The sequence below is a fragment of the Rhinatrema bivittatum genome, chromosome 3 (genome assembly GCF_901001135.1).
Source record: "Rhinatrema bivittatum chromosome 3, aRhiBiv1.1, whole genome shotgun sequence".
Classification (NCBI taxonomy): Eukaryota; Metazoa; Chordata; class Amphibia; order Gymnophiona; family Rhinatrematidae; genus Rhinatrema; species Rhinatrema bivittatum.
Genome location: NC_042617.1, coordinates 460,677,030 through 460,700,910, shown reverse-complemented (window position 1 = coordinate 460,700,910; position 23,881 = coordinate 460,677,030). Strand labels below are relative to the sequence as shown.

The following is a 23,881-nucleotide window of genomic DNA, read 5'->3' as shown; positions in this document are numbered from 1 at the left end:
GGCTCTGGACCTCATGATGCTGACTGGTATGAACATCTTCCGTGAGTCGAAGAGGCGCCGTATAGACTGTGAGAATTTGTCGATATGCCGAGTGGTGAGTCTGTGCCGATGCATCAATCTTCAAGGGGTGCGACGCAGTCTGCGCCAAGACAGAATGCTTCGGCTTCTTACTGGAAGTCTGCACTGACGCATCCTGCTCTGAGATTGTAGTGGCACGCTTTGCATCATGCCTTTTTTTTTTTGACTCCTGTGTGGAGGTATCTAGCTCCTTAGAAGAAGGCGCTTTGTCGTTCAGCAGTGCAGCCGGCACAAGTACATCAGGACCGTGCGGGGCATGAGCTGGAGGTCTCTATTTTACCTTCAACACTGGGTGTCCGCAACCTTTTCCTCTTTGGCTCCACTGACTAGTAATGTCTGGCCACATCATAAGACCTTGATTTTGGGCATGGGGACGATTGGACAGAACGTCCTAGAGTGGGCGCATAGCTTCCTGAGGTCGATGAAGTTCCTTCTCAATCCCGGAGGCTGGCAATTTTTATGGCCCTTTGTCTCTGAGTTCTGGGTGACATTCGACCGCAGGCTCTACAAATCGCCTGGTCATGATGCAGGCAGAGACAAATATACCAATAATTATGATTATCAGTTACGAACAATGTGTCTACACTGACAATACTTAAAGCCTGGTTTTCTAGAGGTCATGTTAATACTTAAAAGTGCTGTTTGGGTTTCGCTAGCATTAAGGAGAAAAATTTTGAAGAGAGAGATGGAGAAAAAAAAAAAGTTTGTTTTTTTTCGCACTCAGGCAGAAACTGAAGAGAGTGAGGACACTCTATACGTGGGAAGTGCCGCACAGGCGCAGCACATCAAAACTTAGACATCTTCTCCAAGAAGATGTTAGAGTGCGCCATCTGTGACATCACCCAAATAGGGCTAATTCAGCCTGCTTATCGACTGAGAAAAAGGGATTATTAGGTCTCTAAATTTTAGCAATCAATTAATAAGCCATTAGATTTGTTTAATATTGTTAGGCAAGCAACGAAGAAGCCCATCATAGTACAGACTGTCTCTCCTGATTTAAAAAAAAAAAAAAAAATCAGCTAAAGAATTACAAAAGTACAACAGAAAGCCTCCAACAAACTGGCCTTATTTCAATGGAATCAGTTAGTGAGGCTGTAAGTTCCATACAGGATCAATGGTCAGATTTTGATATGATCTTATTAAAGGAAGTGGAGACTAAAGTCCCCAGTTTGAGATCATCCATTTTTGTTTTGGTCACCTGTGCTTTTCAAATAATTAAAAATCTGAACACTGTTATATTTGATATCATGAAAATAATGATTAATAGGTCGCTGGTTGATGGCAGTCTCCCTGAGGTTTAGAAACAGGCCACAGTAAGGCCTATTAAGGATGACAAGTTGCCTTCCACTGAGTTATCAAATTAGCAGCCAACATCAGATTTACCCACAGTTGTGAAGGTTTTGGAAAAAATAGTGTTAGAGTAGATGGAAAATATGTCTGATAAGACAGCTGTTGATTGAGTGTCAATTTGGTTTCCGTAGGAACCATTCTACAGAGTATTTATTATTAACTGTAATGGATACTCTGTTGGGCTGCCTGGACCTGGGTGGAGAGTTCCACAGGGCTCAGCTTTGTCGTCAGTACTTTTTAATATCTATTTGGCCCCCATAGAAGCCATTTTTCAAAACAATGAATGTTAAATATTTCATATATGCAGACAACATTCAATTTTTTCTGCCATGCACCCTGAGGGGGGATGTTCTGGAAGACAGATTGTAGGAGATTTGTCAACAATTACAATCATGGCTGACTAACCATTGTTTGTTCCTAAATATGAAGAAAATGATCCCATGGGTGGGTAAGGTTTTTAAGCCTAAGATCAGGCAGGAAGTTTGCCTATCTAAAACCCTACCGGTGCCTATTCAGTCACAGATAAAGTGTTTGGGAGTCTTTTTAGACACCCAATTATCTATGAAAGAGCAAATTTATCATTTTACTAAAACTGCATTTTACAAACTTAAGCTAGTGCGACCTTTATGATCCTTGCTGACCCCAGGATTTTTTAGAATGGTTATTCAGGCCCTGGTTCTTAATCATTTGGATTACTGCGGGATTTTGTATGTTGGCCTTCTGGGCAGGCTGAAACATGTCATGTAGTTAGTATAAAATGCAGCTGCCCGAATTATAGTTGGTTTTGAGAAGCGAACACATAACCCCAGTTTTGAGGGACTTACATTGGCTCCCAGTCAAATGGAGGAATAGGTTTAGGTTGTTGACTGTTTTTAAACTTTTGAACACCATCTCTCCTTGTGTACTGCGAGATCATATTGAGCTCTCTACTCCAAACCACGTACTAAGGTCTGAGGGTATCGACTTATTGGTTATTCCCCCGGTTAAAAAGTTCAGGTGGGCTAAAACAGAGGGCATTTTTTCATTAATAGCACCAAATGAGTAGAATAAGCTGCCTGCTGATCTCAGATGCCAACAGGTTCTTAAAGTGTTTAGAAAGGCATTAAAAACTTTTTTTTAAGAAGCATTTGGGTGAAGCAGTATAACAATGTATTGATCTTATGTATGCATATTGATTTTATGTTGTCATGTATTATATCGTATAATGCTGATTTTAGGATTGTTTTATTGTAATCGTGCTGAACAGATTCTAGGCAGTAGCGGAATATAAGAACTTTTAAATAAATAAAACAAAGTTTTCTGGTCAGATGAGACAAAAATGGAGTTTTCTGGCCAAAATTCAAAATACTATGTGTGGCGCAAACCAAACACTAGACATTCCTCAGCAAACACCATCCGAAGAATAAAGTGTGGAGGTGGCAGCATCATGTTGTGGGGATTCTTTTCCTCAGCGAGGACTAGGAATCTTGTTAAAATTAAAGGATGGATGGATGATTCAACATACAGCCTGCTTCAGTCTGCTAAAAAAACTTGGGAGAAAGTTCACCTTTCAGCAGGACAATGATCCCAAGCACAAGGCCAAAGCAACACAGTGGTTAAACAAAAAAGTGAATGTTCTACAATGGCTAGATCTCAATTCAATCAAGAATCTGTGGCACTATTTGAAAATGGCAGTTCTAAGTGTCATCCAACGAATCTGGAGCAAATCTGCTAGGAAGAAAATCACTCCCACTGTGCAAAGCTGGTAAAACCCCACAACAGACTTAAATCTGTTATTGCAGGAAAAGGTGGTTCTACCAAGTTCTAGGCTGAAGGGGTTGAATACTTATGCAAGCAGCATTCATTTAGCTTTTAATTTTATTTTACAAAAAATGCAGAGAAATAATGAATGACTGAAATTTTACTTTAAGAGCATAGTAGTTGGCAAGCATATTGTCTTGAACAGTCTGTGTTGTGTCATTTGTAATCCACACAAAACTGCTGACTTTTCGGGGGGGAGGGGGCGCGAATACTTTTGCAAGCCACTGTATCTATCACTGCCCAGCACTCTCCTGCATCCTTGCTGGATTCACAAGCACATTCAGAACTCATGAGCTGGCATTTCTGCTAGTATTCTTGCAGGATAAAGAGAAGTGCCAGTCCATGAGTTTTGAACTTTCTCATGATGCCAACAGAGATGTAGCAAAGGGCTGGAAAACATCAGGATAGCTCTTTACATAGGGCTGGTTTTGGTAGAGGAAAAGCAGGCAATTAGAGCATCTGAGCAACACCTGTCAGGAAGGGCACATCCTCTGGCAACAAATTCCAGAGTTTAATTGTGCGTTGAGTGAAAAAGAACTTTCTCCGATTAGTTTTAAATGTGCCACATGCTAACTTCATGGGGTGCCCCCTAGTCTTTCTACTATCCGAAAGCATAAATAACAGATTCACATCTACCCGTTCTAGACCTCTCATGATTTTAAACACCTCTATCATATCCCCCCCTCAGCCGTCTCTTCTCCAAACTGAAAAGTCCTAACCTCTTTAGTCTTTCCTCATAGGGGAGCTGTTCCATTCCCCTTATCATTTTGGTAGCCCTTCTCTGTACCTTCTCATCTCACTAACAGACCAAATCATTATGGGACTGGACAAAGGCCACTCCTTTCTTCTAATCCTCCTAGACATCTCGGCGGCTTTTGACACAGTCAACCACTCCATCCTCCTGAATCGCCTATCAGACATAGGCATATCTGGATCAGTCCACAGCTGGTTCAAGTCTTTCCTTAGTAACAGAAGCTTTAAAGTCAAGATTAACAATAAAGAATCACCGTCTACAAATTCTTCTCTTGGCGTACCCCAAGGATCCTCCCACCCTTTTCAACATCTACCTCCTCCCCCTCTGCCAACTGTTAACAAGTCTCAATCTTATTCACTACATTTATGCAGACGATGTTCAGATTCTGATTCCCATAACAGAATCCATTACCAAATCACTCTTGTTCTGGAACAACTGCCTACAATCTATCACCAGCCTCCTCAACAGTCTAAATTTGGTCCTCAATGCCACTAAGACCGAACTCCTCTTCATTTCCTCCAACCAAGACAACCCCCTTCCACAGACACACCACAACTCCCTTCTCACCCATACTCATGTAAGAGATCTTGGGGTAATACTCGACAACCGCCTTAATCTAAAGAATATGATCAACACCATAACCAAAGATTGCTTCCACAGACTACAAGTGTTAAAAAGACTCAAACCTCTCCTATACTTCCACGACTTTAGGACAGTTCTTCAATCCTTGATATTTGCCAAAATAGATTACTGCAGCGCTCTCCTCACAGGCCTACCCAGCTCAACCACCAAGCCACTACAGATGATACAGAACACCGCGGCAAGAATTTTGACCAACACCAACCGGAGAGAACATATTGCTCCCATCCTCCGAAACCTACACTGGTTACCAGTCAACCACAGAGTCCTACATAAATCACTCACCTTAATACACAAATCCATCCATAACCACCTCCACCTTGAAATCCCTTTCAAACTCCATATTCCAACAGACCGATTAGAGAAATCTACAAAGGAGTGCTACAAGCCCCTCCAACCAAAGCCACGCGCCTCACCTCGACCAGGGACCGAGCTTTCTCGATAGCAGGCCCAGCCATCTGGAACAACCTCCCCGCATACCTCAGGCTGGAACCTTGCCTCCTAACATTTAAGAAAAAACTTAAGACTTGGCTATTCCGCCAAGCCTTCCCGGATCCCTCGGATACAAATTAGATGATTAACCTTGTTCACGAGCAATGGAACCTCGCTCCTCCTCTAAGTACTTCTTATGCATTAGTACCTCTTCTAATAACTTAACTAGCACTAGCTCAGATTCCACTATGACTCTTTTGTTCTTAATTTATTGCCCTCCTCGGGCCTTTACTTCCAGCTGTTTAAGCTTCCAAGTTTACGGTCCTTGTTAAATGTAACTTTTGTTTCTTCTGATTATAAGAAAGTTGTTCTGTCTGTTACAGTTTCTCTATCCCTGTTCGATGTAAACCGATTTGATATGGTATTTAACCATGAAGGTCGGTATAGAAAAATGCTAAATAAAATAAATAATAAATTATATCTTTTTTGAAATGTGGTGACCAGAATTGTACACAGTATTCGAGGTGTGGTCTCACCATGGAACGATATAGAGGCATGATGACATTTTCCGTTTTATTCACCATTCCCTTTCTAATAATTCCCAACATTCTTTTTGCTTTTTATCTGCCGCAGCACGCTGAACTGACGATGTCAATGTATTATCCACTATGATGCCTAGATCTCTTTCTTGGGTGGTAGCTGCTAACATGGAACCTAACATTGTGTAACTATGGCATGGGTTATTTTTCCCTATATGCATCACCTTGCACTTATCCACATTAAATTTCATCTGCCATTTGGATGCCCAATTTTCCAGTCTCACAAGGTTTTCCTGCAATTTATCACAATCTGCTTGTGATTTAACTACTCTGAACAATTTTGTGCCATCTGCAAATTTGATCTCACTCGTATTTCTTTCCAGATCATTTATAAATATATTGAAAAGTAAGGGTCCCAATACAGATCCCTGAGGCACTCCACTGTCCACTCCCTTCCACTGAGAAAATTGTCCATTTAATCCTACTCTCTGTTTCCTGTCTTTTAGCCAGTTTGCAATCCTTGAAAGGACAGCGCCACCTATCCCATGACTTTTTACTTTTCCTAGAAGCCTCTCATGAGGAACTTTGTCAAACGCCTTCTGAAAATCCAAGTATACATCTACCGGTTCACCTTTATCCACATGTTTATTAACTCCTTCAAAAAAGTGAAGCAGATTTGTGAGGCAAGACTTGCCTTGGGTAAAGCCATGCTGACTTTGTTCCATTAAACCATTAGCTGACTTAGAAAATAGTCACTGCTATTACTAGAAACAGTAACATGGGATAGACTTAGTTTTTAGGTATTTGCCAGGTTCTTATGGCCTGGATTGGCCACTGTTGGAGACAGGATGCTGGGCTTGATGGACCCTTGGTCTGACTCAGTAAGGCATATTCTTATGTTCTTAGCAATTTGCTACTACTATGTCCGGCCCACCAGTGTTGAATGCTATGTTACCAAGAGACTGACATTGCACACATTAGTTGGCCTCTTCTGAAGATACACTGTCAGCAGGCCTCTTGATGAGCCTAGAATCTAGAGCAGGGGTCAGGAACCTATGGCTCGGGAGCCAGATATGGCTCTTTTGATGGCTGCATCTGGCTCGCAGACAAATCTTTAATAAAAAAGTAAAAATCTAACAAAATCCCCCACCCTCCTGACGCCCCCCCAAGACCTCCAAAATTAATTTACTACAACGCGCCCCCCCCCCCCCCCCAAGACCTGCCAAACATCCCTGGTGGTCCAGCGGGGCTCCAGGAGCAATCCGGGAGCGATCTCCTGGACTTGGGCTGTCGGCTGCCAGTAGTCAAAATGGCGCCGATGGCCCTTTGCCCTTACTATGTCACAGGGGCTACCGCCGCCAATGGTCAACCCCAATGACATAGTGAGGGCAAAGGGCCGTCGGCGCCATTTTGACTACTGGCAGCCGACAGCCCAAGTCCAGGAGATCGCTCCCGGATTGCTCCTGGAGCCCCGCTGGACCACCAGGGACGTTTGGCAGGTCTTGGGGGGAGGGGGGCTGTAGTAAATTAATTTTGGAGGTCTTGGGGGGGGGGCGTCAGGAGGGTGGGGGGTTTTGTTAGATTTTTACTTTTTTATTAAAGATTTGTCTGCGAGCCCTGGACCCCCGCTGGATTACCAGGGACTTTTGGCAGGTCTTGGGGGGGGGGGGGGGGGGGGGGGGGGTGAGGAGAGTGGGGGGTTGTAGTAAATTAATTTGGTAGGTCTTGGGGGAGTCAGGAGGGTGGGGGGGTTGTAGTTAGTATGGCTCTCACGGAATTACATTTTTAAATATGTGGCGTTCATGGCTCTCTCAGCCAAAAAGGTTCCCGACCCCTGATCTAGAGACTGTGGTAATTTCAATGCTACCTTTTCATAAACAAGGATGTTGCTGTGAGAGTCCTGGGTATTACTGCTGCCATGGTAAGTCAGGTTTGCTACAAAGATCTGAAATGTGCTTTTGGCAGGATTTTTTGTATAACACAAAGGGCCTGGTAATTGAGGGAGTTTGCTTTGCTGTTAATGAGATCTAGAATCTAATTAATGTAATAAATATAGTTTACTAGCTCCACTGATAAAGCAGTCATTGATTTACATTTTGTTTTGCCAAACATTGACTTTTGAAAAGGGCTACCAAAATGTTTGTACATTTATACTAATATTCTTTAAAATAAAATGTTTTATGTAGAGATCACGTGATGTGGTGGGCTTGGTAGGGTGTCTTCCCTCGAGCTCCGGCTGCCTCCCCGGCGATCCCTTACCATCCTAAATGCCCCGCTGGTAAATCGTGCCGAGATTGTTCCTCCGAGCGTGCTCTACATACCTGCTATCACTACGGGTTCGGCAACGATGCTGCATGGCGACCAGATCCATTCATAAGGAAAAAGAGAAGCTGAAGGCCCCCACCTCCAAAATGGCCACCGCAGCAAAGGTGGACTCTATAATGGAAGGCGAATCCTTGGAAGACAAAATCTCTCATGCTGTAGTAGTGGCGCTAGATGTGCGCCTTCATCAATTGTCGGAGCAAATAGCTGATGTAAGGGCGACGCTTACTGAATTTGACACACGCGCTGAAAAACTCGAGGGCCGTGTGAGCCTAACAGAGGATGACATCAGCGCCCTGGAAAGAAGGGTAGAAGAACTTACCAAAGCAGCGGCGGTGAGCAAAGAGAAACTTGATGATTTAGAGAATCGATCTCGTCGCAATAACCTCTGTTTTGTAGGATTTCCGGAGGCCCTGCCAGAAGCAGACCTACCCCGGGTGCTGGAGGCATGGCTGCTCAGCATCGTTCCATCTTTGGCCTCCCTATCGGGAGGCCTTTTCGAGCGCGCCCATTGCTTGGGTCAGCGGGCTGATGGAGAGGAGACACGCAGACCAAAGGTGATTATAGCTCGTTTTCTACACTTTGCTCACCGGTCTACCGTTTTGCAACACTACAGAAAAATTTGTAATTTTACCTACGAAACGCGCCGCATTATGGTATTCCAAGACTTTTCACCGAGAGTAACTTTGCAGCGGAAGGCCTTTAACGACGTTTGCCCAGAGCTAGTAAACAAACAGATTCGGTTTGCCCTCATGTTTCCTGCAAAATTAAGGATCACGCATCAAGGACAAACAAAAATGTTCGATTCCGCGAATGAGGCTCGATCTTATGTGCAAGCTCTTCCGGTCCCAGCGCAATCAACCACTACTTGATCCCTTTGGGTTGGCAGTATTTTTCATAAGAATTGCAGCGGATGGGACATCTAATAATATAATAATAAAGCAGCTGGCTTTCTCTTTTTTTCTTTGCTTTTTTGAAGCTCAGAGCAGGAACTACTGAATTTTTGAAGATTCTGGCACAGTATTTTTCCAGTTATTTTGAATTACGAAATTGCTGATATTTGTGGACGCGAAGGTATTGTTCTCTATGTACGTGCATGCTAGAACTTCTGGTGGGGTAATTCTACCTTTGAGTTTTATTTTGATATAAATCTATTGCGAGGGGGGAGCTCGGGGGGCAGCCGAGCACATGGGTACATCTACGTGTTCTCTCTCCTGCATCCGGTCTCAGCTTCTTGGGATGGGGTATTGGAGGGCCCTTTATGCTGGGTCTTGTAAAGTGGAGGGAAGGGGGGAAGGGTGGGATGCAAATAGAGAGCCTATGGGGTGCTAAGTGTATAAGCTATCACCGATGGTTAATGTCCAAGCCTTTTTTTCAGTTTTACTTGGTTTTAAAGAAGCACCAGTGGTTTACACATTCCAAGGATACAGTACACTCGGTTTGTGAGATATATGACATACTTCTCCGGGAAGTAAATATGGGAAATTTCAATGGCTTTTGATATGGTACCATGGAATGTGGCGGGCTTGGGCACACCTATCAAAAGGGAGAAGGTCTTTGCCCGTTTGAACAGACTCCGTGCTAAAGTTATATTTTTGCAGGAAACCCATATGCTTCCACGTGAAGTTCTCAAGCTCCAAAAAAAAAAAAATGGGTGGCACAACTCTATTATGCCATGGGGACTTCGAAGAGCAGGGGCGTGGCTATAATGATTCATCAGGCTGTTTCCTTCGTAAAACAAGAAAGTGTGGAAGACCCTCAGGGCCGCTATGTTTTGGTGAAGGGCCTGTTGATGGGTTCACCGATCATACTGGCTTCTATCTATGCCCCAAATGTTTATGATCACACGTTTTACACCACTTTACTCTCCCACATTGCCGCACTTGGGGATTGTCCAATGATTCTTGGGGGCGACTTTAATTTCGCAATAGATCCAGTTCTGGATCGACAACCTTCCAGGAGTGGACACCAGAGCAGTGAGCGGAAGGGTCCTAATTTTCTTTGCAAGCACTTAGGATTGATGGATCTTTGGCGTGTGCTTCATCCGGGAGAGCGGGAATTTACGCACATAGGGGCGGATTTTAAAAGGGCCGCGCGCGTAAATCCGGCCTCGCACGCCTATTTTGCATAAGCCGCCGGCGCGCGTAAAGCCCCGGGGCTTTCAAAAAGGGGCGGGAGGGGGCGTGGCGCCGGCCCGGGGACGTGGTCGAGGCCTCCGGAACAGCCCCCGGGACCGGAGGACGGAGCGGGGCTGCCAGCGACGCGCGCAAAGGTAAAGGGGGGGGGGTTTAGATAGGGCCGGGGGGCTGGGTTAGGTAGGGGAAGGTGGGGGGAGGGCGAAGAAAAGTTCCCTCCGAGGCCGCTCCGAAATCGGAGCGGCCTCGAAGGGAACATGCAGCTCGCGCTGGGCTCGGCGCGCGCAGGTTGCACAAATATGCACCCCCTTGCGCGCACCGACCCCAGATTTTATAAGATACACGCGGCTATGCGCGTATCTTATAAAATCCAGCGAACAAAATTCCTTGCTCGCGTATTTTTTAAAAATCAGCCCCATAGCGAAAGCACATCCAGCTCAATCTCGAATTGACTATTTACTCATTTCTGAATCACTTTTTTCGAAATTTACCAAGTCCTCTATTGAAGCGCTGGTGATATCTGACCATTGTCCTGTCTCTGGTACCTTTCAAGCCGCAGGCCCCGCCAGAGGGGGACAGTGGCGTATTCCAGCGTCGTTAACTAACGATCCTGCTTTTCCCATTTTTTAAAAAAGCAAATGGAAAGATTTTATATCTAATGCGCAGCACATGGATCAACCGATTCTTTTGTGGGAAACAGAGAAGTGTGTCTTACGTGGGGATATAATTAGTTACTCCAGTTTCAGAAAGAAAAAATTGGATAAGGAGATCATAGATTTGGAAAAACGGCTCAGAGCCCTTAAAAGGCAAGTATACCCACCAGGAGACACCAAAATTGGCACCCAATTTCGAGACACAGACTGCCCTTAATGATTTATTACATACCAGAGCGGCACATACGCTCCGTTTTAGGCAATTCAATTTCTTTCAACATGGCAACAAAGCGGGGCGCCTTCTTGCTCGCCTCTTAAAAGCACAAGAGTCGTCTAAATTCATTGCCAATCTAAAAAACAGTAAGGGGAAATTAAGACCAGCTCTAGAAATATAGCGGAAATATTTTCTGATTATTACAAATCATTGTATTCAGCTGACCCGGTCAACGAGGGAGATATTGCTGACTTTCTGAGGGGGATATCAATGCCCCGCTTGTCTGATATGCAAATTCAGAAACTACAATGTCCCATAGCGGAGGAGGAAGTGACGGCGGCGATCCAGGCCCTTCCAAATCATAAGGCACCTGGACCAGACGGATTGACTTCTGTGTTTTATAAAACCTTAAAAACAGAGATCAGCCCGGTGTTACAAGCCCTTTATGAAAAAATGACTGACAACCAAAAAATGCCTAGTACTTTAAGAGCTGCCACTATAGCTGTCCTTCCTAAGGCGGGCAGGGATCCTTTGTTACCCTCCTCTTATAGGCCAATCTCTTTACTAAACCTAGACATTAAATTCTACACAAAAATTTTGGCCACCCGCCTACAACCTCTTTTGCCTCTATTGATTTCCCCGGACCAGGTGGGTTTTGTGGCGGGGAGGAGATCTACGGTGAATACACAAAGTCCTGGCAGCCATGGAAATCTGCTCAGCGTCTAAGGTATCTGAGCCACTGATAGTCACATGTGATGCAGAGAAGGCCTTTGACAGAGTTGCTTGGCCTTTTCTCAAACAAGTACTTCTCAAAATGGGTATTGAGGGCAGAATCTATGAATATATTATGCTATTATACTCCAACCCTACTGCACGGATTCTGGTCAACGGGGATTTGTCTGGAGAGTTTACTTTGCGGAGAGGCACTTGACAAGGGTGCCCTCTATCCCCCCTCTTGTTTATTCTAACGGTTGAACCTCTGGTTAGTAAGTTGAAAGCCACTCCAAAGGTAACGGGTATACAAGTGGGGAAAAGCTCTTATCTAACTCTATTGTTCGCTGATGATATTTTGTTATTGTTATCCAATGCCAAAACGGCTCTTCCCGCAGCTCTGGGCATATTTCAGATCTATCAATCTTTGTCTGGGTTTAAATTAAATTTAGACAAAACTGAGGCCCTGGATATTTTGGGTAATTTAAAAAACAGTTGGGAAAGATTCCCTGTGAAATGGGCTGCGACTACTATTAAATACTTGGGTATTATTATACACCCTGACCCAAAGCAGTGGTACGCTCTTAATATACCTCCTACCATCATCAAAATGATAACCAAATTGAAAGGGGGGCAGTCTCTACCTCTGTCTACGCAGGGTCATATAGCTCTGGTTAAAATGGTCATTGCTCCCCTTTTATTATATAAACTCTTAATGTTGCCCTTTCTTTTGCGGTCCAGAGATCGACGTATTCTCCAGACTGCACTGCGGAAATTTTTATGGAAAGATAAAAAGGCACGACTCTCCTATACCACTTTAATGGCTCCCAGGGCACATGGGGGATATAGACTCCCAAATTTTTACCTTTACGCCTTAGCGGCAAATCTAATATTCTTGGGAGATTGGATTTTTGCCTCCTCGGAATACACTGCATTTGACTTGATATGCTCGATGTGTAAACCCTACGATCCATGTTACATCTTACATGTTTCTGCTGCCACTTTTCAATCCATGCATATCCATTTTACGATGGTAGACACTGTCAGGAAAGTATGGAGAATTACTCGAAAATTGCTAGGCTTATCTCCTGTTTCACTGCTCTCTTTATCAGTACTACCCTCACCCCATCAGTTTTCCTTCGCTCAAAACTGGCCTCTTGGAGCTTTTTTAGATCTCAGCACTGGACAACCTTATTCTTTTACCCAGTGCCAAGTCCTGTGGGGCCTCCGTCCTCAGCAGTTTTTACTGTATGGTTACATATGGGCGGGGGTTCTTGCTACCCTGGGGAATGAAGGGGGGAAACTGAGCAACACCACATATGATGATTTAATGTCTTGTTTCCAAATGCATAAAGGGACGTTGTCTCGTTTGTACTCTTTCTATACCGCTGCTCAATCGTACTGCATTTATCAGGGACTCACAGCGAGATGGTCACAAGACTGTCAAGAGGACATGCAAGAACATATGCTTAAAAACTCATAGTTTAATCTTTTCAATCACTAGCAACGTGGGCCTACGAGAACTGCAACAACGGATTTTTCACCGTACTGTCATCTCACCAGCTAGAGCTTATCACATGGGTCTGATACCATCTGCAGTTTGCCTCAAATGTCCTGACTCTGCTGCCACCCTAATTCCCAGAAGGCTCTGCTGCCACCCTAATTCCCAGAAGGCCTGAATAGCCGGGCATGCCCGGCTATTCAGGCCTTCTGGGAATCCATTCGTGATCATCATCTCTCTACTATCCTCCAGACGGAAGTTTGTTGGTCCTGCTCATTTTGCCTGCTGAATAATGACATTGGAGACCAGAGCTTTAACATGGATAATCTCTTTTTCATAGCAAAGGCATGCCTCATAGCCAAAAAATGTATATTATTGAAAAGGCTAGATGGGGACCCTCCAACAAAAGTCATGTGGTCTTCTGGGTTGACCGAATTATACCAACTGGAATATGGCTCCATGTATAAACGTTTTTCCCTTCGGAAAAAACAAGCCTTCCGGGAAATTTGGGCCTGTTACTACGAGACGCTATCCCCTACCGTAAGGAATTCTGCCACTGGACCCTATAAAATGACGTATACTCTGGCTTCCTTATTTATGAGCCCTAATTTGACCACAAGTGTGCCTGCATCACTTGAGTGTACTGGACTTCATCAGCTTCTTTTTATAACAATACTTTGTCATAGAGGGCTCTCTACTGGTCTTGGGGTGGGGGGGGGGGGGAGTTTCATTGTAATTTGTTACAGCATGGAAAATGGTTGGGGTGGACTCAATGTATTTGGTGTTGTATTTCTCACTTGTTACACTTTCATTTTGAGCTAGTCACCCAATAAAAATATGTTGAAAAAAAATGTTTTATGTAATATTAAAAATTACTTGTTCAAAACAGTTGATGACAATATTGTTAACTGTGAACTTCACGTATATTTATGTGATCCGGCAGACAAGGTCGAGGCAAGCAGAGTCAGTTTCAGAAGCAGGAGACAAGCAAGGATCAGGGTAGGCAGCAGACAGAAGCAAGGTCAGAAATCAGGCTGGATCTCAACTGGTAGTCAGAATCAGGAACAGCCAGATGCAAAGGAACAAAAGATCAGAACCTGTTGCTCAAGCAGCTACCCGAAGGAATGAACTTCCTTTTATGTTAGAGAAATGAAGATGATATCCGTCCATACCACAAGAAATCCTGAGCAGCCCAATAAAGCTAGTGAGTTACTACAGGCCTTTATTCAGAGCGGCAGAAGAATAGGAGATCCCAGAGGGTCACAGAATACAGTGTTGAACCCTTATCCATAACGTAAATGACTGACCGTTGTGCAGCACTCCATGGTCAGTAGCATGTTACAATTTTATTAAAGATGGAGTTATCCTTTTTCCAAAACTTTCCAATGGGTAGGGGGAATTCAGTTTTTGGAAACTACTCTGACCTAGGCATACTTTCTTTTCTTAACTCCTATTACTTAAAAAGACAAATTGGATAGAGGTCACAGATCGCATCCTTACAGACCTAAGGGTCACACTTTTGCCACAAAGGTCACCGTCTACTTATAGATTCTAAATAAAAACTTTCAACAGTCATCCAGCTTCTGATATCATGCATTGACTGGAGAGTGTACTTTTTCGTTTGACCATACGTAAGTGCCAAATCACTCAACTCAACTGCGTGGGATTTTATATCTATGTATATACACACTAGAAAATATTTCTATCATTTACACTGCTTGACATTTTTCCATTTAAAATTCAATGAATATGAAGCATAAAAAAATTGTAGTGGGTCAATAGAGTAGGCAAAACTGTAACATCTACTTCCATGTTGTGGCTGCTGCAACACTTTAATCATTAAATACCAGCAATTTTAATAATCCCATTTTACCAAAATGTCCATGTAAGAAGAAAAGTCAAAATCCTAACAATCATTATCTGCCTAGAAATCATTATGATAAACATTAACAGGTGAATTTTAAAAAGCCCTGCGCGCGCCAAATCGGGGAGATATGCGCGTTTATCCACCCAGTACATGCCGCTCGTATTTTAAGAGGCACCTGGGTATGCATGCATCGCCCGGTATGCAAGAAAATCTTTCATAAGAGGGGCAGGGCATAGGCATGGTCTGAGTGGAGCATGGGTGGGGGCATGGTTGTTCCAGGAAATATGAACGAAACCAGCACATAAGTATTTACGCACACCAGCACACACCTGGGTTCCTATCTGCATAACTTTGCTTCTGCTATGGCAGCATGTAAGTCGCAAAACAAAAAAAAAAACAAACTAGGCTAGTCAGCAGGGTTTTAAGGGTCAGGGCTAATAGGTTTAAAGGGAGGCGAGTTAACAGGCCGATACAGTACCCGTGTTTAGACGCGCTAGCTTTACCTCTTATTCAGTAAGGGGTAATAGAGTGTCAAAAAAGCGCGTCCAATCCCCCCCCCCCCCCCAGAAACTAATAGCGCCCGCAACATGAAAATGCATGTTGATGGCCCTATTAGTTATTCCTGCGCGATTCACTAAGTAAAATGTGCAGCCAAGCCACACATTTTACTTTCAGAAATTAGCGCCTACCCAAAGGTAGGCGTTAATTTCTGCCGGCACCAGGAAAGTGCACAGAAAAGCAGTTTTTACTTTTCTTTTTATGCAATATTAAGTCAGAGGTCCCAAAGTAAAAAATAATTTAAAATTTAAAATCAGCCCGCGGCTCGTGGGTTGCAAACCGGACGCTGAATTTTGCTGGTGTCCGGTTTCCGAACCCGTGGCTGTCAGCGGGCTTGAGAATAGACGCCGGCAAAATTGAGCATCGGCTGTCAAACTCGCTGACAGCCGCCGCTCCTGTCAAAAAAAGAGAGGCACTAGGGACGCGCTAGTGTCCCTAGCGCCTCTTTTTACCGCGGGCCCTCATTTAAATACTGAATCGTGCACACAGGAGAGTGGCCTGTGCACGCACTGGGAGAGCAGGCGCTCGCCCGCTCTCCCACGACTTTTACTGAATCGGCCTGTAAGTAGGGGGTTTAGGAAGTCCTCACTTTTACTGGAGCAAACTGGGAACGAACTGAGGAAACAGGTAATTGCATCAGCACGTGTATCGACACCCCCCCCCCCCTTACATGATTGAGGCAGCATTTGCGCACACATGCCCACATCACTGTAAAATAAATGCATGCACACGATTTTCTAACAGGCATATGTTATAAAATTACCACATCCACGTGCTTGAGCCAGTAAATGCACACACATGTGCTCCATGGTGTTAAAATTCACGTTTTAAAAGTACTTGTTTAACTGGTTGATAAAGCATTAAGGATGTCCCATTTAACATATATCAAACCTGTTTATTTCAAAGACTGAATTCGTTTAATTTTCCCAACAAAACTGAAAATGTGACAGGGCAGCATAAATGCAGTTGCACCAATTACCCTAGAGTATTGGATTCTTTAATATCGGTCACAATGTTATTCTAGTTTTTCTGGCTCAAAACAAAGAGGAAACACTGTTGATCCTCAAAAAAAAGATTTTTTTTTCTCCCGGTGATAAGAAACACCGTTACAAATCTAAGCACTTCGCGCAAGACTGCAGAGACCATTCTGTGGTTTTCCAATTCACTCCTGCACAACATATTATGCATTGCTGTTTCACTCTCTGAGAACACGTAGATCAGGAGGAGGGGCTTCTACAGCTGACATCACACCGTAGGTCAGCGGCCGTCTAATGACATCACCCGATGACATAAGGTACAGAGAGGGCTGCACGCGCTACCTACACTATACTCAGCTGCCGCAGCTGAGCGCAAGAAAGCCCCAACCCCCGGTTCGATGCCCCTCAGCTAAGCCATGCCGTAGCGCCGCTTCCCTTCCCCGGGACCTCAAGCCCGAATCGCTGTGTCCACGCACACACTGAAGGGAGGAGTCGCGTGAGGAGCAGCTGCCGTGGCTTGGCAGCAGGAGAAAAGGAAGGGACGACTGTAGTTCCTTTCTTTCCCATTCCCTGACTAGGGCGTTGTGAACTCCCGGTCCCGGCGTACAGCGGGTGACTACAACACCGGACCTTCTCTTACCTGCGAAAGCCGCCATGTCTGCCCACTTTTCGCGCTCCCTAACCGGAAGCAGCAAGCAGGCGCGACCGTGATGCTCCGGATGTAGTTCTCCAAGCGGGGAAGAAGGCTGCTCTTCAACCCCTAAGATAAGAAGGGGGGGAGCGCGCCTGCGCACTATCAGTACTAGTTTCAGCCACTGAGAGCAAAGCAAATGAAGGCTGAAGCGGCTGTGAGTGAGTGAGCTCGCATACACCCCATAGGAACATGCAAAGCTTCTGCCTTCACAACATTAATTGAGAGACTACAAGCCCAAATTTTATGTTTAAACAAAAAGCATACAGGATTGAAAACCTGTGGATTAGGGGGAGGCCAGGATGCCATTTCTGCACTTACATCCTATATTGAGTTGGGAAATGCATTCCTTTCCTGGAAATGAGCCCTTTAAGAAACTTCAGGTCAGATTGAGGGGTTAGCAAGTATAAATCCTTCAGCTAGTGAAGTTATAAGCGAGTGAGGCTGGTATGTGAGTGGGAGAGTGAAAGAGAACAAGATAAATATAACAAATTTTGCTGTCTGCTAACAATTTTGTGAAGAAAGAGTGAGACAGTCCCACCTGGTGAGATTCCCTCATGACTCAGATAACAGTATTGACATGTGGAAATTGAAAACACATAATGTCCTGTCGGCCTTGTCACAGGTTGCTGTACAACAACCTAAAATAAGTTAATAATACTGTGGTACATCAAATAAAAAATTCACAATAGTAGATTGCACTTGCAGACACTTTCCTCCAGATGGTGAAACTGAGTTTTATAATTTACTGCACATGTGCAATAGTCCCAATCAGTCCCTGAATGATAATGTCAGAGCAGCAGCCAATGGAGTGGTGCGGAACGGTGTTACCTTCCCGTCTGTGGTTCCACCATCAATGGTGCTACAGGGATGAGAACAGGAGGGCCTGGGAGGCCATCTTAACTGAGGTAAGCTCCATTGTACACAAGGCTATTGCACCATATCTATAAAGTGACCCTTTTAAGCACAATAGATTAGCATTTTTAATAAAATATATATTTTTTCCTCTATTTGATTAGCCAAAAACTTAATTTGACCTTATGTGTTTCATTGAGTAAATAAGACCTTCAATAGAAAATGACCCTCATCTATCAAGTGCTCGTTAGTTTTTCCAGGATTCTGAACTGTGTATATTTGCTTTTCTTTCTTTCCTATTATTCAAACCAAAATGTCATCTTTACACACTAGTTGCGAACCTTTTTTGACTTTGTATGTATAATGGAGATGGAAAACAATTTGGAAGATTTATATCCAACGGAAACATTACTTTTCCGTTCTTCTTTCAACACTTTGTTCTAACATCAAATAATTTTAGGATACCTGTAGGTCTGCATTTCTTAAAATCCAAAACGACCTACTTGACTTAGAACAAGAATCGTGTTTCACATCTCCTCGGCCATTTTGGTATGTTTTTGTTAAAGGTGAACTGAATACTACATACAGCAAGGTTGACCATTATGTTTTTACTAGGGACCTGGAACCATTGTACAGCTGCGGGTATGGCAGACTGAGGGGCCATTTCAGGAGCCAACTCTGCCCCGACATGCATCAAGGCCATACATCAGAAACACACCAATGCCTATGATACTACAGGTTTACCCAGATGGACGGTATCGAGATGAAGGCAGCAGATTTTGGGTGGTTGCATCCCAAGAGATTGTAAGTTGCAGTGTAGTATAGGATTGTAAGATGATCCAAATGTATTAATGATTCCCTTGCTAACCTTTGAACTTCTGTTTCCTTTTCTGCTTTCACAGTTAACTGGAGGTGCACTGCAGTTCATCCTCCATCACACCAATGGAGACGATGAATGAGTAGGTCAGCATCGCAGCATTTCTTCTCAGCAGAGTACAGACTAGTTTTCGCCAGTCCAATGCTTAGTGCAATCTGTTTTTATAATGACTTCATTATTTGATGTCTGCATTACAACACAATTAATTATATGTTTTTCTTTCTTTCAGGTGGTGTGTCAGGCTTATGTACTTGATTTACGCCAACAAATCAAATGAAAAGGGACAGCACCATTGTTTTATAGAACACTTTATTTTTTACATTTGGTTTGTTGTCTGTACTATGTTATACCCTATAAATGACTATAGTTTAGGGCAGATGCTTCATTTCCAGTTTCTGTTTTTTAATTCCATATAGTACAAATACAGTTAGTATTATGTATTGCCACATATGCTGTTCAGAAAAAGTTGAAAATACAGAGAGGGTTCAAAACCCACCTTATTCTATTTTATAGCCATGTGGAATGTTTGATGGTATGCTGTTTAGTATCTTGATTACTCAAAATCCAGGTTTTAAAAAGTTTGATATAATAAGGAACAAAAATATAGAACCAAAAATTTACAGCACATGCAACATGCAGCACTTGAAACCCATAAATACATTTAGTTAAACAAGCAGAAGAGAAAGAATGCTTGATAAGACAGCAACAGCTGAGATGCATTAATATTATCTAGTACATCTTAGAAATACATTTTAAGCACATTGATAGGACAGCAGAAGAGGGACCATTCTAGAGGACAATTAAAAAGGAACAGAGATAGCTATTCGAAAAGACTTCTTTTGCCTTGACATGTGCCCTTTATTGATGCTTTCAAAACATGTTCAGGTTGGTTATTAAACGTCCACAGAATTTCCAAAAGAGGTACCTGGAGCCAGATGTATTAAACATTTACCAATATAAAATATGACCTAAAGGGCTTAATGATCTCATTCAAGTATAGAACCTAGAATTTAGTACAGTACCTTATAAGTAGTTATAGTTGGAGGGTATGCATACTATTGATTCATCAATTAATGTGATTGTCACATAAGCTCTAAATATATTTGAAAAGAAAAAACATAACCAGCAATGCTCCATCGGCATTATAGTGCTAGAGCCAAGAGGGGAAAACAGAAGCTTTATTCAATGGCAAAAGAGGTAGCAAACACAATTTACTTGCAAAGACAATCTCTATTGTGCAGGATCCTAAAATAAAGATAGGATTTATTGCATATAGGGACAGAAATGCAATACTTAATTCTGTAACCACCACAAATTCTTAGTTCATTTATAAAACATATCTATGTATATGTCTACATCTACATGTGTAAACATATATTTATATGTATGTATATAGACATATAGATATCTATGTATACAAAGCAAAACATGTATGTATATACAAATGTATATTTAATTAAATATACACATGTGTGCGTGTATATATATATATATATATATATATATACACATAAACATAGTGGCAGATTTGTTCTTATTTAAATAATGATTTTGTTTGTACAATGTACAGTGTGAGTACAAAAGTTTATTTTTATAATGTAGAGTACAATTCTGTGCACGTTAAAGATTATGTATTTCTTATAATAAAACACTGTTGTAATATTCTTACCTGAAGACCTGTCTCTCTGAACTTACTTTACTGTATATTCAAATACTCCCCCTTGCTGTAGCCCTCTCCCAACCACCAAAACAGCTACGTCTTGTCCATCCTATCTCTTCTTAGACTGTAAGCTCTTTGAAGAAGGGATTCTCCTATTTCTTATATTCTAGCCCTTTGAATGTCCAATTTTGTGCTGCTTTGCGTTCCTTTCATTGTAATAGCTAATATATAGTGAGGACTTAATGAAAAATTACTTACCTGATAATTTCCTTTTCTCTAGTGAAGACAGGTTATTCCACGACCAGTGGGTTATGCACCTTTACCAGCAGATGGAGATGGAGCAAAGCTGACATCATGGTGTATGTATACCCCTGTTCTGATATCAGCCCGCCAGAATTCTCTGCAAAAGCCAACTATGGACAAACTAACAATACTTGATTATAACCAGTAAAAGACAAACACTCAAGCACTCAACCAACAGGAAATACTGAGCTCAGACAAAGAGTGTAACATCACTAATTTAGGGACTGAAACTGTCACTTAGTTATCCCCGGAAACACAGCCACTCAAGAGGACAATAGAACCACAAACTGGAAGCCAAGGGCGGGAAGGTGGATTAACCTGTCTTCACTAGAGAAAAGGAAATTATCAAGTAAATAGTAATTTCTCATTTCTCAGCATTCAAACAGGTTAATCCATGACCAGTGGGATGTTACCAAGCTACTCCCAAAGAAGGCAGGAGACTGCCCACGGTCCAAACACCGTATGCACGAAGGCTGCATCCTCCCAAGCCTACACATCCAGACGGTAATACCTGTAAAAAGTGTGTAAGGAGGACTACGTCGCTGCTCGGCTGTTATTATTTAGGAGAGTTTTGGGTGGATCCTTGGACCAGTGGCAGATGACCACACCCACGGGGGAAGATCCCGAGAGGGACCACCGGTCAGGCTCCGAGTTAGGAGACAGACACAAACTAGTTCTTTTATTAGACAGTATACTGAACCACCTTAGGTGGCAGTAGTGAGCAGGAATGCCCGGCTGGGCTGTAGTCCATCAGATACTGGAACAGCGATCCCTGGAGGCTGAGCTGTAGAGAAATTGAAATATAGTGAGTAGGCAGGGCATGCAGAGTTCATGTACAGAACCTGATGGTAACACTCACACAATGTCTCATGGAAGCCCAGGAGTTGGAATGTATAGGCCCTCGAGGAGCGAGTACCTGGTTCCAGGGAAAGCTCTGAGAGAGCGATGGTAACTCAAGGATGTAATTGGCAGTGATGACTTCCAGGCAGAAGAGAATACGGAGTAAGTCTGGGAACAAGGGCCCTCGAGGGGCCCTTGTTCTTATAATAAAAAGGAGAGAGCGAGGCCTCCAAGGAGCGGGTACCCCTGGTAAGTCTGAGGAGGCAGAGTAGCTTAGGTAGAGTAACCCGAACCCTTGCTAACTCAATCTGTTAGCAAATTCTAAGACCTTATATATCCGTCGCGGGTGATGTCATCTCAGGGGGACGCCCCTGATGTTTGCGCCATCGCCGGTACTTCAGTCGGTGCCGCACCGCGCGCGCGCCCCTAGGCCTCCAAGAAACATGGCGGGCTGCAGCGTCTAGCCGGTCTGGGGACGCCGGAGGACTTCGGCAGAAGGACGCCGCAGCAACCAATCTTCCCGCAGGCGAAGAGGGAGGCGCCAAAGAGGTAAGGAGGGCAGAGAGAGGGCGTCGGGTGCCGACAGACACAACAGTACCCCCCTTCAAAGGGCGATTTTCTCTTTGGGTACCAGGCTTAGGTTTTGAAGGACGCGTGAGGTGGAACTGACGAACCATCTCTTTGTCCAAGATATTGGTCTGAGGCTCCCAAGAGTTTTCTTCGGGGCCGAAACCTTCCCATTTTAGAAGGAATTCAAAAGTCTTGCCTCTTTTACGAATGTTCAGGACTTCTTCAACTTTGTATTCTAAGTCGTCTTCTGCATTGATGACAGGTAGATCTTGAGTCTTGGAAGAAAATTCGCTGAGTATGAGTGGTTTCAGGAGAGAAACATGGAAGGCATTATGGATGTGGAGCCCAGGTGGTAGCTTCAGACGATAGGTAACTTGGCCAATACGTTGAAGGACTGGGAATGGTCCCACGTAGTGAGGAGCAAACCGAGAGGAGGCTAGTTTCAGTCTGAGGTGCTTGGAAGACGACCAGACCTTATCTCCTGGCTTGAAGACTGGAGCTTGCGCATGGTGCGCGTTGTAGTACTTCTTGGCACGATCACTCGCTTTGATTAGCATGTCTTTTGTCTGAACCCACAATTTATGGATATCATCAGCAGTAGATTGAGCTGCTGGGACGTCCCTGAGAGCTTCAGTGGAAGTGGCGGTGTTGGAGGACGTCCAAAAAACCACCTCAAATGGTGACTTTCCAGGAGATGTTGCTGGATGAGAGTTGATGGCGAATTCAGCCCATGGAAGCAATTTGGCCCAGTTATTTTGTTGGAATGAGACATAGGCTCGTATAAACTGCTTCATTGTACGATTCATCCGTTCCGTCTGGCCATTCGACTGCGGATGGTAGGCTGAGGTGTAGTCTAGAGTGATGTCAAGCAACTTGCACAAAGCCTTCCAGAATTGTGCCGTGAATTGAGACGCACGGTCAGATATGATGTGTGAAGGTAGGCCATGGAGGCGGAATATGTGCGTTATGAAGAGCTTTGCAAGCTCCAAGGCTGAGGGTATGCCAGGGAGCACCACGAAGTGTACCATCTTCCTAAAGCAATCCACAGTCACCCAGATGGTGTTCATTCCTCCGGAAGTAGGTAAATCGACTACAAAGTCAGTAGCGATGTGCGACCAGGGCCAATCCGGAACTGGCAATGGTTGCATCTGATCCCACGGTTGTCCAGAAGCAGGTTTGTTCTTAGCACAATTGGTGCAGGATGCCATGTAGGAATAGGTATCCTTTTTGATAGTAGGCCACCAATACAGCTCCTGTATCTTGAGCAGGGTACGGCATTGACCAGGATGGCCAGCCAGCTTGGAATTGTGCGCCCAAAAGAGCACTTTCTTCCTGAGGTTCTTTGGAATGATAGTCTTTCCAATGGGCACAGACTGAGTGGATGTCAAGAGGATTTTCTTCGGGTCATTTATGTGCTGTGGCTCATCAGGCACATCCTCTGAATGAAATGAGCATGACAGTGTGTCTGCTCTGGTGTTTCGATCTGCAGGGCGGAACTTGAGCACAACATCGAAACTGTTGAAGAATAAAGACCATCTGGCCTGTCTGTAATTCA

General features: G+C 43.8%; 1 protein-coding gene and 1 long non-coding RNA gene across 2 annotated transcripts in view; one reads left to right on the top strand and one right to left on the bottom strand.

Annotated features, from left to right (window-relative positions):
• DDX1 (DEAD-box helicase 1) overlaps nucleotides 1-17,254 on the bottom strand; it is a 175,981-nt gene extending 158,727 nt beyond the window's left edge. The window contains exon 1 of the mRNA XM_029595927.1: nucleotides 17,171-17,254. Coding sequence (XP_029451787.1) covers nucleotides 17,171-17,186 — 16 coding nt within the window. The 5' untranslated portion in view covers nucleotides 17,187-17,254. The remainder of the gene's footprint in view (nucleotides 1-17,170) is intronic.
• A 121-nt stretch (nucleotides 17,255-17,375) lies between these two features.
• On the top strand, nucleotides 17,376-20,561 carry LOC115088048. The gene is made up of 4 exons (XR_003855697.1): nucleotides 17,376-18,129; nucleotides 18,692-18,880; nucleotides 18,979-19,039; nucleotides 19,183-20,561. It is a non-coding gene; the product is annotated as an uncharacterized LOC115088048 (long non-coding RNA).
• Nucleotides 20,562-23,881: the final 3,320 nt, after the last annotated feature.